Source organism: Pseudorasbora parva, chromosome 22 (assembly GCF_024679245.1).
Source record: "Pseudorasbora parva isolate DD20220531a chromosome 22, ASM2467924v1, whole genome shotgun sequence".
NCBI lineage: Eukaryota > Metazoa > Chordata > Actinopteri > Cypriniformes > Gobionidae > Pseudorasbora > Pseudorasbora parva.
Genome location: NC_090193.1, coordinates 37,278,857 through 37,293,008, shown reverse-complemented (window position 1 = coordinate 37,293,008; position 14,152 = coordinate 37,278,857). Strand labels below are relative to the sequence as shown.

General features: G+C 39.1%; 1 protein-coding gene across 5 annotated transcripts in view; it reads right to left on the bottom strand.

The window, feature by feature from the left end:
• Positions 1 to 987: 987 nt before the first annotated feature.
• The window catches only part of pax7a (paired box 7a), a 75,783-nt gene continuing 62,618 nt past the window's right edge, over positions 988 to 14,152 (bottom strand). For all 5 annotated transcript variants that reach the window (XM_067431283.1, XM_067431280.1, XM_067431279.1 and 2 more), the window contains 2 exons: positions 6,362 to 6,611; positions 988 to 3,581 (listed from right to left, as the gene is read on the bottom strand). In XM_067431283.1, the coding sequence (XP_067287384.1) occupies positions 3,466 to 3,581; positions 6,362 to 6,611 (366 nt within the window). In that variant the 3' untranslated portion in view covers positions 988 to 3,465. The remainder of the gene's footprint in view (positions 3,582 to 6,361; positions 6,612 to 14,152) is intronic.

Genomic DNA, 14,152 nt, shown 5'->3' with positions numbered 1-14,152 from the left:
TGGTGAATGAAAAGAAAATGTTTTTTTCCTATACATGTCTTTTTATTTTTTTTAATAACTGACTTTTAGTGACTGAAATACAGAAGCAGGTGAATCGCAATTACCACTAACTAGAAAGTACAATTCCTGAAGAAATTGTGAGTGGTGCTTGCCGTGGCAAAACTCAGGGCCCGGTGGCTACCACGAGGCAAAAAAGCCAAGCAACATGTCTGTACGATGTTATGGAGCTGAGATATGGCTTATTAATGTGTCTGTACGGTTGCTAGGGTGGTCTAATTGGTTGCTAGGGTGTGGCCATACAGTTTAAGGGGTGATATTCATAGAGTAGTTGTCAGTCTGAGTCAAAAGAGCCCAACTCTGTATGTGTACAATGGTCTGGTACTGAGATATGGCTTATTAATGTTGAAATACGGTTGCTAGGGTGGTTAAAATGGTTGCTAGGGAGTGGCTATGAAGTTGTGATGTCACTACTGATTGTCTGCTTGATAGGCCGAGTCAAAAGAGCCCACCCTCAAGTCTCTATGACCTTCTGAGGTGACCAAATCGACCGACTTATTGAGGAGAGGTGTGCTATGTCTTTTCTAAGAGATCGGGCGAACGATGTTCGTTTTGCCAGGGGAAAAAAACGTCTGAAAAAAGTCCCATAGACTAGATGAATCAAAAGTGCCCAAAAGGTGCATTTTTTTTTTTTTTTTTTAGATGAATATTCTCTTAAATATTCCTGGCTTGAAACGGGTGGAAATGGAGTCATGTGACTAAAAACTATGATTACTTCCTATCTCGGTATCAAAGTTGATCATTATTACATTCATACCTGGATAAAACGAAGAACCTTAGCATATAAATACACAATGTTTAAAGTTACATTGTGCATAGACAATTTCAAAGGCAAAATATAATCTCAAAATATAATTTAGCACACTTTCATAATCAAAATGTTGTACTTTGAAATAAAAGAAACTCTGGAAAGGGAATGTTTGATCCTTATGTCAGTTTTAGATCTTTAATTGATAACATTTACGCCAGTGTTACAGTAAAGACACCAACAGGCTGAAGGTAGTAAATACCAAATACAAGGTTCCCACTAAAGCTACTACTTCATACAGCAGAATAAATTATACCATGGTAACGTACACACATGCTGAAAGGAAATGGGAGGAAAGCATAAACACAAATGCTAACGAAAGCAGGTCCCCAGTTTGACGTCCCAGAGGGGCATGATGGATCATAGTTTTAATATCCAAATGTTGATTAACGAAGGTGTTAGCCGTGGATGCTCTACACTAGAAGTCATTTCATTTTCATTGCTCATTTGATGAAGATATCGACAGCTGGACGTGAAGGGGGCGGGTTTGGGTCAGGTGGTTTCATTGAGAGTTCTGGTTGGCTCATTGAGGGATTCATTGAGTCAGTTAGCACCAAACACTGCTGTGTTTCCCACAGTCTGTTAAACGAGCCATCAGTCACTTCCATTGCAAACTTTCAGCTTCCAAACGGTTCATTGTCAATATTTCATCTTCACTATGGATCCACAAATGTGCTCAAATCTGAAGCAGAGAAGCAATACGATTTCCGTTCCATTCAGGTTTAAGCGTGAATGTCTTTTATCGAGAGCTTCTCACATACACTTTGAATCCTAAGAAAAATGATACATAATAACTATAGAAAGCAAAGAAAAAAAGCAGTAAATATAAACACAAAATTACAATATAAGACGTACAGATATCCCCTGCTTCATCTACCACACAACACCTTTTCTGTTTTAGTATAAAACATATTCTTTATAAACAAACAATAAACGATCTGCTTCATCTACTGTACAATTCCATTTATGTGTCAAAATGTCACCTGCGAGTGCTACACAAATGTCGAAAATTTCACAACTTTTTTTTGTACAAACTTGTGAATGCAAGAGATCTTAATAACAGGAGCCCTGGTGTGTTTTTGTGCCAGTTTGTAATGTAAAAAAAGAGAAATAGAGAAAGAGGTGGAGGAATGTTGTCAATATTACACACTACCAATCAGAGCTTTGGGGACAGTTAGATTGATTTCTTGTTTTTTGGAAGATATATTTTTATTCAGCAAAGATGCACTAACTGATCAAAAGTGACATTTATAATGTTACAATTTTTTTTATGAGCTTTCTGTTCATCAAAGAATCCTGAAAACAAAATGTATAATGGTTTCCATAAAAATATTAAGTAGCAAAAACGGTTTTCAACAGTGATATAATGATAAATCATCATATTAGAATGATTTCTGAAGGATCATGTGACACTGAAGACTGGAGTAATGATGCTGAAAATTCAGCTTTACATCATGGGAATAAATACAAATTTAAAATATATTCAAATAGAAAACAGATTTGAGATTGTAATAATATTTACTGTATTTTTGATCACATAAATGCATCTTTGGTGAGCAGAAGAGCCCAGAAGAAGAAGAACTTTTGAACGGTAGTGTACTTGGTCTAAAAACCACTTCACTATTTTTCATAGTTAATAAAAAGTTTGCATTGCTTAACTCAAACCAAGACAGCAACAGTGTCGGCCCGGATATGGCCCACATCTGGTGTGTGTGGAATCCACGTGTGCCAGATGTGGGCCGGATCTGGGCCGATGCTTTGTTGCTGTCTAGGAAATTATAATATGTGTGTTTGATACAGTGTCTCTTGCATTGATTTTTTTGTCTTCTGTAGTTCGAGGGCAAAGTGTTGCTTCTCTCTAGAAAATTACAAAATAAAATTCACAACTGTATTCCCAAACAATGCTGTTTTCTCCCCCGTAGATGATCGCTAAATGGACAAAACGGGCATTTGAGTGAAAGAAAAACGCCTGGTCCTCTGAAAAAACACTGCTATTTCCCAGCGGAATGCCTAAAGTCAGACTTCCCACAGAGTGGCCAGGTTTGCATGGAATGTCAAGTGAAAAATAAAGGCGGAGAAGGTCAAACCGCTCGGGAACGTTACGGCTCTTGGGGTGATGGGAACCTGGAAAGCGGAAAACCAGCAGTCACACTTTCAACACACACACACTAGCCCACTGCTAGGTTCAAATTAGTAAAAAATGCTACGTGTGGATCTTGAAACAACGAAACGAAACAATAGTTACAATAATCATAATTACACCAACTGTAAGGGCAATCGTAATAACAATACCGATAGAAAACAAGCGAGATTATCCGTTGTAATGACACTGAGATTCATACACGACTATGCACAGCAAGGTGAAAGTACGTTTTGGAAATGGCTCGGAATGCGTTCTTGCTGTCCGCGGCGTCCGTCGACGTGGTCCTCTTGTCCGATTAGAGGTTCATGACGAGCCCAGAAATGGAATGGCAAGAGTTTTGTCTTGAAAATCAGAGGAAAGCCTCTCGCACGCTTGTGCCGGCCGATGCTGTAAAGAGCTCCACCTGGTCGAAGGAGGTGTGTGTGTGCATCTGAGAGCATGGGAAGGTGTGTTTGACTCAGTAGGCCTGTCCCGTCTCCACCTGCAGAAGTCCCAGCACCGCCGAATGATCGCCCAGCTTCATCCTTCTCTGAGTTGACAGACTCACATTCTTGGCCAGATAGTCCACAGCGGCTGTAGGAAACAGAACACAGACACACTCGCATGAGCAGGAAGTTCACCATAAAAGCAATCTCACACCAATTTACGCATTAGGAAAACACCAGAGCATACGGAAGGCCTTCATTCTGGATTGTTTAAATGGTTTGCTTCAATGAACCGGTCAAAAAAATGATTCAAATGTCCATAGTAAAACAATATGTACTGTTGTTTCATAAAATGGACAGACAAAAATCACACAAACGTATTAAAAAATCACAATGATTTCATTTTTTTGTTATATATTGGTTGTTGTTTTGTTTTGTTTTTTTACCGTAAAAAGCTAATTATGCTCTTAAAATGAATCAATGTTTTAATCCTAAACAGACATTTTTCCCATTATTTTTTTACTATTATAGCTTTTATTTTTATATTTTAGTTTAAATTTTAGTAATTTTGTCATGCATTGTTTTTTTTATTTCTATTTAGCTTTATTTTTATTTGTTTTAGTTTTACTTATTTTAATTAGTCAAAGTGCATGTTTTTTTAAGTTTAAGTTTTTCATTTAATATGTAAATTTAATTTTATTTTGTTTCAGCTTTTTTCCATAATTTTTAATAGTTTTAGTTAATAGCAAGAAGTTCAACTGACTCATTCAAAAGAATCGATTCACTGTATGAATGAATCTTCTGTGATTCAAACATCATCACCGACACAGTCCACTACATATGTAGTACAACATTACATGTTTAATACATTCACCGGCAGGGTTGCCAGGTTTTCAAAACAAAACCCACCAAACTGCTACTCAAAACTAGCCCAAAACAAGTCCAGTCGTGTTCAGAGGGGTAAAATCTGCATTTTTTGGCTGGGATTTTCCTGTTAAAATTTGCATTCCAGAGGCTAAATATCACATTATTGGGGTCGCTTCAACCTGCGGACATGAAAAACAGCCTGCAGCAAAAGTGTTAAAGTTGACCAATTCCACTGGAAAATTGCAGACTTGGCAACACTTGGTCACTTTTTTAAACTACTGACCAGAGAGAGTGTTTACGCCAAAAATAGTACTGAAAGATAGTACTGCCAGAGAGACAGAGAACGCCTGGTGTCATTCATTCAGCTGTCTCTCTCTCTCTCTCTGTGTGTGTGTGTGTGTGTGTGTGTGTGTGTCAGTCTTTATTACACTAAGCGTTTGAGATTTCATGCTTCATACTCGCCTCATTTTCAGCAGCTCTCTCGTCTAACTCATTAAACAGATCAGTCCTCTCAATCTCACTCATAATTAACCTGACATTCGCTCGTCAGATCTCTTCAATCAAGCCTCCTGCACCTTCTGACGGACCTGACACTACTTCACACACCCACACGTTTACGCACTGCAGGCAAACATCTCTATTGTTTGTATATAAAGCTCATTGACTACAGACTAACCCAAACTAGCAAACTACACCTAAAAACATTATGAACCATTTTTTTATCCTCAAATAGTTTTTTGTTAGATTTAGATAACCTCCAGACTACCATTGAAAAGTTTTTGCTCGAGTTTAAGTTAGACATAAACTTAACGAAACACACTACCACACATGGCGGTAGATAAAGCCAGTGACTTCTGTGACAACATCAGCCTCTGATTATGTTAATTTAATCAATCAATTCTTTCCTGTCCTGAAGCTTGTGTGTGTGTGTGTGTGTGTGTGTGTGTGTGTGTGTGTGTGTGTGTGTGTGTGTGTGTGTGTGTGTGTGTGTGTGTGTGTGTGTGTGTGTGTGTGTGTATGAGGTGACTAAAAGGACATTAAGACCCTAGGGGTGTAAAGTGGACTTTGAAGTGGCCGTTTCCCAGTCAAGGGAAGAGCACTGTGACTAACAGAGGAGCCCGGGGCCGAATCTGGGGTCTTTATCAGGAGCATATGTGTGCCCCGCTCTGATGGGCAGAGGGGTCAGAGTGTCCTGAGATGGTCAGCGACGGGCACTGTAAACCCTCAGCGGAAGAGAGGAAATGGACTTCAACTCAGATGGGCAATAATGGCTTCCCTTCTTAAAAATATCAGCATGTGATGTGCTCCAAAATAAACAGTAATACTGTAAGATTTAATTACCTGTTTTCTATATGAATATATTGTAAAATATAATTTATTCCTGTGATCAAAGCTGAATTTCCAGCATCATTACTCCAGTCTTGTGTCACATGATCCTTCAGAAATCATTCTAATATGATGATTTGCTGTTAAAGTAATGATGCTGAAAATTCAGCTTTAATCACAGAAATAAATTACAGTACATTTTAAAATTCAGAATAGATGACAATGGGAGCTTGTTTCTCCCACGGAACAAAACAAATATAAAGGGTAATTGCAACTTTATATCTTGCAATTGCAAAAAAGTTGCATTTACCCTTTTCCTTTTTTTATTCAGTAGAGGAAGCACGCTTCCATCGAAGACGGTTGATTTAAATGTTAATAATATTTCACAACATTACTGTGTTTTTGATCAAATAAATGCAGCCTTAGTGAGCAGAAGAGACATTTAAAAAAAAAAAAAACATATCCTTTCAGTCCTACACTCTTAGAAGAAAAGGTTCTATATAGAACCTTAAAAGGGTTTTATCAGGCGCTACACATTTGGAACCCCTAAAAGGTTCTATATAGATCCCTTTTTAAGTGCCAAAAGGGTTCTTTCTTGTAAATAAATGTTTCTCATCTAAATAAAAGGTTCTTTAGAGTTAAGTAAATAACTCTATGGTTCTATATAGATCCCCAATTAACTCTTTTTTTCTAAGAGTGCATGTAGAGAGTGTTTGATGGCGGGACAGTACGTACTCTGGCCGTACTGGCTGTACTGGTATCCTGCGGTGACGGGGTCCACGCTGTAGCTGGTGGCGCTGTATGTGGGGGGACAGTAGGACTGAGAGGACGCCAGGCTGTCCACACTCTTGATGGGGTCTGAACGCTGGCTACAGCTCGCTGAGATGGGGTTAGACGCCTCCAGACTGCCGTGGAGAGGAGAGATGGAGAAATCGTGCTGAGGCTGGGACGGGACAGCACTGGGGTTACTCAAAATACTCATCACCTAAAGAGACACAGAGACAGAGGCAGGTGTTCAGAGACGGAGCCACAGGTTTGGTCCACTTTGCATTCTGCCCAACATTGTCATTGATGGTTCCATTAGATTATTAATATTCTGTTGGGCCATTTACATGTATTCATTTAGCAGACACTTTTATCCACAGCACCTTACAACTGAGGAATACAGGAAGTGATCCATCATGAAGAGATGAAATACTAAGTCAGGGATCCCCAATCTTGGTCCTGGAGGGCCGCTGTCCTGCAGAGTTTAGCTCCAACCAAAGCCCTATAACATTGATTAGCTGGTTCAGGTGTGTTTGATTTGGGTTGGAGCTAAACTCTGCAGGACAGCGGCCCTCCAGGACCCCTGTACTAAGTTATGGACAATACTTAGAGTAGCATAGGGAGAAAATATAATTTTGCCATTTTTTTAAGATATGTATATATATATTTTTTTAAATTTACCATTACCCTGGTTGCATTCAAAATTTACCATTACCCTGGTAAGGCTGCCGATAGCTACGTCATTTAAGCAAAACATTCAATCACATCAATGTCGTGGCATCTAACGCTGTTTTCCATGTTTGTTGAGTTAGTTTGTGAAGTAAGTATTTGTAAACTGTCTTTACACATTTTTTTTTAAAATGGCGGGTGCCAGTGTTTCGGCGAATCAACGCAGACTTAGGTCCCTGGTTAGACTCTAAGAGCTAATGTAGTCCCCCAAAAGGTGCCAAAGAGCGGGTCCATCTTTCAGTAGTCACGGGAGCTTTAAAAACGTTCCCCCTCATGTAAAATGACCAAATAAACCGCAGTTAGCTTTTCTGCAAACATTATTGGACACCAGAATAAAAATGCAGCGGAGGGAAGGGACAGAGAATGAACTCGTGCCAAGCACAGAGCACAGCCAGCGTCCCATAGTGATTCGAAACGGCCAGAGAGAGTGATACAGCAAAAGAAAGGGGCAGAGGAGCGAGGCCAGACCCATCAGACTCCACCGGCAGTGCCAAACAGACCCCTGTACTGAGGCCTCCAGCACAACAAGCACTGAGGGAGGAGATAATCCCGCCCCCAGGCTCCAGAAACACCCCCACGCTCATGAATAATAATGAGCAGCGGCCTGAACAGAGCCAAGTACGTGATCTCCCATCCCAACACACAGGCCCGGGCCCGTAAACTAACATTAATGTGAGCTCAAGTCGCTTGTTTATTTGTGAATTGAAAAAAACAATACATATACATTCACAGTTAGACTCTGATGGGTTGTTTTAAACCATGTTTGGGTCAAATATGGATAAACCAAACTATTCGTTTAAATTTTTTTAATTCAATTTTAAACCCAACAGTTAGGTTTGTCCACGTTTGACCCAAACATGGATTGAAAAAACCCAAGTGTATTATTCATTGGCAAACACTAGTTTGAATGCTACCATACTACTTAAATACATTGCACAATCTGCTAATTTTCAGTATGCACTGGAAGACTTACTAAACTCATCAAAATGTTCAATCAGTTTCAATCTTCCATAAACCCATTGGTGAATAACTTGCTGCATTAAACATAACTTAACGATTTACACAGGAATGATTTTATGACCAATTATCACATAACATTATATATAATTTGTTTTATATTTTAGGTTTTTATGAATAATTATCAAATAATATCCATTTAAAATAACTATAATATATATTTAAAAGAATGTTATAATATATACACACCCTGTTTTTAATAAGATTACAAAATTATATATATATATATATATATATATATATATATATACACACACACACACACACACACACACACACACACACACACACACACACACACACACACACACACACACACACACACACACACACACACACACACACACACACACACACACATTTCAATTACATACAATATACACACTCTAAAAAATGCTGGGTTAAAAACAACCCAAGTTGGGTTAAAAATGGACAAACCCAGAAATTCGGTTGTTTGACCCCAGTGAATGGATCCATTTAAACAACCTAATTTCTGGGTTTGTCCATTTTCAACCCAACTTGGGTTGTTTTTAACCTAACATTTTTTTAGAGTGGAGTAAACTAGTATTCCATTGCAGAGCGGTCAGTTTTGTCAACTATATTCCAGCTATGTTGCTCCACAACATAGAGAAAAAAACTGGTCAAAAGGTCATGCAAGAAAATGTATCATGAAAAAAAAAAAAAAGGCATGAGAGAAAGATAAAATAGTGTTTGGGGCTGGAGAAGTGTTTTCCAGGAAGCCCCACACATGGTCTTCCCTCTCAGGCGACAGAAAGCATCCTTCCCAGCATCAGGTTCACGTTGCGTCTCGATACGCTACGCTGCCCTTTGACTCCCTTTGGCTGCTAAACCAATTAGACCATCACGGAGCTGGTTAAACACACACAGACACGACACACACAAACCCATACCCGTGTGAGTTTAAACGCAGTTCACATAAGCACACCACAAAAAAAAATCAACCTGCAGAACAACGACTTGTGCTCGGTGACGACGCGGCGCAAGCCAGCGAACGGGCAAAATTAATCATATTATGATAAACGTCCCCTAAACGTCTCGCAGGAAATATGGAACACTTGAGGCACATCGGACGCATAACTCTGGTTAGTGGTTTCCTCATGCTAATTCTATCAGTATGGAAGCCCCTTCCACGCACATGTGACATGCATCCACATAAGTGGGAGATTCATTGCCGTGTCTTTATAAGAGACACATGAGATGCGGCCATATGGCTGGAAGATTCATACGTTTCCTGATTATAGCAGATTAGTGAATGGAAAGCACAAGTAGCCCTTGTTGGTGGCCACACGAGGGGGCCGTGACGGCAGCTGCAGGGGTGGGAGAGATTTAGTCATCGGTTAATTGAAGCTTGATTACACTGCTTCCTTCTTTATATGCACATTAAATTAAAGCGGCAGACAATCAGGACTGACTCCTCTATCAGCGCTTCTAATTATAAAGCACGAAATTCCAGCAGCGCTTCCTCAACAGAGCCGCATTGACCTCCTTTGGAGAGGGAATGAAGGGAAATCTCCAGACCTTTGCTGGAAAGATAGAGCTGTTATTTTTATCACATTTTGCAGTGTTACACTCCTCATTTTCTTGAAATAAAATAATGGCATAGTGCTTCATTCACATCACGTTGCAGAAACCATCCTAAATGGCTCATCATATAATGAGGGATGCATTTCACATCTACAAAAGTATGCTTTCTCAATTACATTAGGCCTACAATTGGTTTCAGATTATATATTTGTAGAAACCGTTTGCCACCACACACTCTGATTAAGCTGTGTATCAGTCATCAATTTCACCATTTTGAAGTGTGCTTAGTTGTATTGAAAGCGCACCTGCAGTGTACAAATCTATGTATATGTTTTTTTAAAAATCTAGAGTTTAAATATTAGTCCAACGGCAACATCATGTCCCTGGCCAAAAATAATAGTGGGGTGGCATAAATGTAAAAATATGTAACACAGAACATTTCCAACTTTCATTTTGAAACATTTTTTCAACCATAACAGGATGTGTCGGAAGGACATCTTTTCAACAGTCATTAAACATCCAAATGTTTGCTGGGTAATATTAATGAAATAAAAGGCCATTAAGAGAGCACATCATGACTTAAGAACACTTATAGTTTACAATAATACTGCTTGTCAGTACATACTTGAACCATATTTCAAAGAGAATAGAAGGATTGAGACTGTTAGTAACGTAGTTGACAACTTTTAGAGTTATAGGGACAGATTTACTAACAGCTTGCACCAGCAAAAACCCTCTATTGAAATTAAAAAACTACTGTTGTTTCAGTTTTTTTTTTGTCTGATACTGCTCCATTGGGCTGTGATTATGGGGTGTTTCAACCGAATCAGTAGAAGACATCAGGTGGATAGACCTACAACCATCAGAGCGACGCATTGCGCTAGTTGTCAAATGTCAACAGAGCTCAACTGCACCGTGTTACCAAGTCCGCGTTTTTTCCCCCGCGGGTTGAAGCGACTATTATGTGATATATAGACCCATGAGTGCGAATTTTATCAGGCAACCTTGCCAAAATAACACTTTTGTAAAAACTTGGCAACCCTGTCTGCATGCGAACTGGAATACACGATCTTAGCCGGTGTTGTAAAAAAATAAAAGACTTGAATGATACACAGAGTACTTACCCAACATGATCATCATTTCTGAGAGAAATAGTGAAGGTGAATGCAGTTACAAACAAGCTTTTCGTTTAGGATTTGAACAAATATAATCCAAGCCCCTATGATGACGTGATGATTACGTTACTGTTGATCATCTGTCCGTCATCGTCTAAAGCCCGCCCTGATGATCTCATTGGTCCGAACAGTTTCTGTTCAGAGATAATCACTCCTCTATGAATCGAGTCCAGACCGAACTGCCCGACCTAAAAATGTTGTTCATGTAGTTCGGCTGGCATCCAGGTTAAGTATTTATGGCAGGAGAGTATTAAAATCAAGCATGCAAGGTTTGCGCTTGTCAATATTCTGGGGTTTGCTCCATTTTTTTCCGCCCCAATAAAAGCACATCTTAAACCAGACGCTAATTTGCGCTGCTCTTGGTAGTGTTGGAAATGATCCGGCTGTGCCTGTGTTCATTCAGTTGAGTGTTGTCAGTAGGTCACGTGCAGAACTTTCCACTCCCATCGGTGATTTTTTGGGGGTTCGCTCTCGTGCTAATTTGTCCTGTTTAGTAAATCTGGCCCCTACAGTCTACAATTGTAGAATGACTCAATTACAAGTAAACTGAACTTATTTTCTACGTTTGGAATGTTACACAGAAACATTGTGCAAAAGGCAAGCTACACAAAATACTACACTATAAAAAATATTTGTTGGTTTTTGTTGGTTTAACTTAAAAAAGTAAGTAACCTGGTTGCCTTAAAATTTTGAGTTTATTGAAATTAAAAATTTGAGTTGATACAATGAAGGAAATTTGCTTAATAAATAGAAACTCAAAATATTATTGTATCTGAACCACATAAAAAATGTGATAAATCATAAAAATAGCACTATTTGGCATGCTTCACTGCGTCTTCAGAAATAAAACACACACAATTACCCAATATGCTTACAAAATCTTTGAATAATATTTGAATAAAGATTGTCGAATCTCAAAAAATGTTCATTGTATTAACTCAAAATTTTAATTTCAACGAACTCAAAATCTTAAAGCAACCAGGTAACTTTTTTTCTAAATATTTTTTTACAGTGTAGAAAAATGGCTTAGCATATAATTAGCATATTGCTAATCTAACAGCACAATACTTTGAATTGATCAATATCTTAGAAGGCAGAATAGCATGACTATACTTAACTTTTAGAATAGTCTTCTCAACTATAATGACTGACAATGCCATCTAGGTTTAGGACTGTCTAGCTGTCTATCATTTTGTTATGACATGTTATACTAAAAACTGCAAAAAGTAACATTTTGGTAGGCCTATTACCTTTACACATAGGCTGTGTGTTTATTGCACTTAGAGCCTTCAATGGCAAAACATTTAGTATAACAATGAAATATAACAGTTTATATTTAGATACTTTTGAGTGGACATCAATGAGGAAAGGCCTAGTTATGGCATCTACACCGGGACCAAACCTTGACCTCTATGGGATTCATACAAGGGCCAGTTAAGGCACATTGGATGCATTTATTAACTGTCCAATAACATTTCCGCAGCTTTTCTAACTGTTATAGCTACACATGACCTTGACGCACCTTGACCAGAAGAGGCGTAACCGCTGAACTTCGCTGCAGGGGGAAGATTAAGCTCAGCTGAGATTGTATTACAAATCTACTCAACCCAGAACATTAACGCAGCTAAATAAACAAAAATCAATATCATTCAGACTATTAATCTGATACGGGAGTGTGTGACATATCAGACTCCATGGCAAAACAAGCACCTCCGGCAAACGCAGCCTGTAGTTCACCAACTAAATAAACCCTCCCCTCACTCAAGCAGACTATACATTTCTTTCCTTTGTTTCGACTATATCTTGCGCTGTGCTTTTCTTGCTTGTTGTGCGTGGTGTGTGCAGTAGATAATGGAAGTCAGGGCTCCAGTGTTTAAAGGACACAGCCCACAGGCAATGCCTTCCTCTTTCCAAATAGATTACTCCATAAATAATAATAAAAAACTAATTAATTCTCCAACTTCTGAGACCCTCCAGCCTGAGGCGGCGCAAACCCAGAATTGTAAATTGATACAATGTGCATCCTTTCAGATAAACAAATAGTGCATGTGCAACACACTAAAAGGGATTCTTTCATACCACTCTAATTTCCTTAACAGTCAAATTATACTTTTTTTTTTGTCTGCTTAAATGTACGACGAGCCCTTTCGTGTTTAGTCAAGCTCTGGAGAAATGGCTCGACAACTGCGGAGCTAAAAGGAATCTGTCTGGTGCAGATGACAATGTTTCAAGAGGCAATTTTCCCAAAAGCCAAACATTAAGCCGGCGCTACAACTGCACATGCACTCAATTTTACGTGTTCGCCAGAAGAAAAGAAATAGTACTGGAAACAAATTTGTATTGGAAAACGTGACTCTTACTTCCTCTATATTAAGTATGAAAAATAACAGAAGCTTTTTGGCACGAAGTGTTCTTTAAAACTCTAGTCTAGAACCCTACACACATTTGCACTTCCACATCCAACAATAACTCAAAGAATTTGTCATGTTTAAAATATAACGTATGGTTAAGCATCTCGTTCCGACCTCTGTTGAGTCATTTAAAGTTATTCTTTATTACAAATATGCTCTTTCAAGAGCTGTATGAATGAAAAGGTATAGTATATTTAATGCATTTTAAATGTTGGGTTAAATATGGACTAACCCAGCGATTGGGTTGTTTTAATCCTGTGGTTGGGCTAAATATTTGCTTAAGACAACCCAATCGCTGGGTTAATACCACCCAATTGCTGGGTTAGTCCATATTTGACCCAACATTGGGTTGTTTTTTACACAGAATTTTTTAGAGTGTGGTACGTATTTTTCACCTGGGGTCAAATGAAATATGACGTCTGAACACGGAGCTAAAAACAGATACGAGATTTCAAAATAAAACATACTAAACATACTAAAGATCAATGAAGCAGCAGATCCAAAGAGAGAAATGCAGGGATGGCAGACAGACAGACAGACAGACAGACAGACAGACAGAGAGGATTTGAGGAGGGGGTTCGGGTGCAGAGAGTGCGAGAGACAGGGGTTTTTAAGAGTACAAAGACTCCAGTAGGACTGAGTTTGCCTTAGGGCCAGCCTGCCAACAGAGCAGATAGCACAGGCCTCTGCACCCTCGCCAGGCTCTCGGCCAACACACACACACACACACACACACACACACTACTCTTAATCTAGCCCAGAGTGGATTAGAGAGTTCCTCTCACCACTAACTTCCCCCCTACCCTAATGCCCTCCAGAGGTACCTTCAAGTTTAGTGCAGGTCAGGAGGGCAGACGGAGGGGAATAAGCCCACTCAGTGTGTG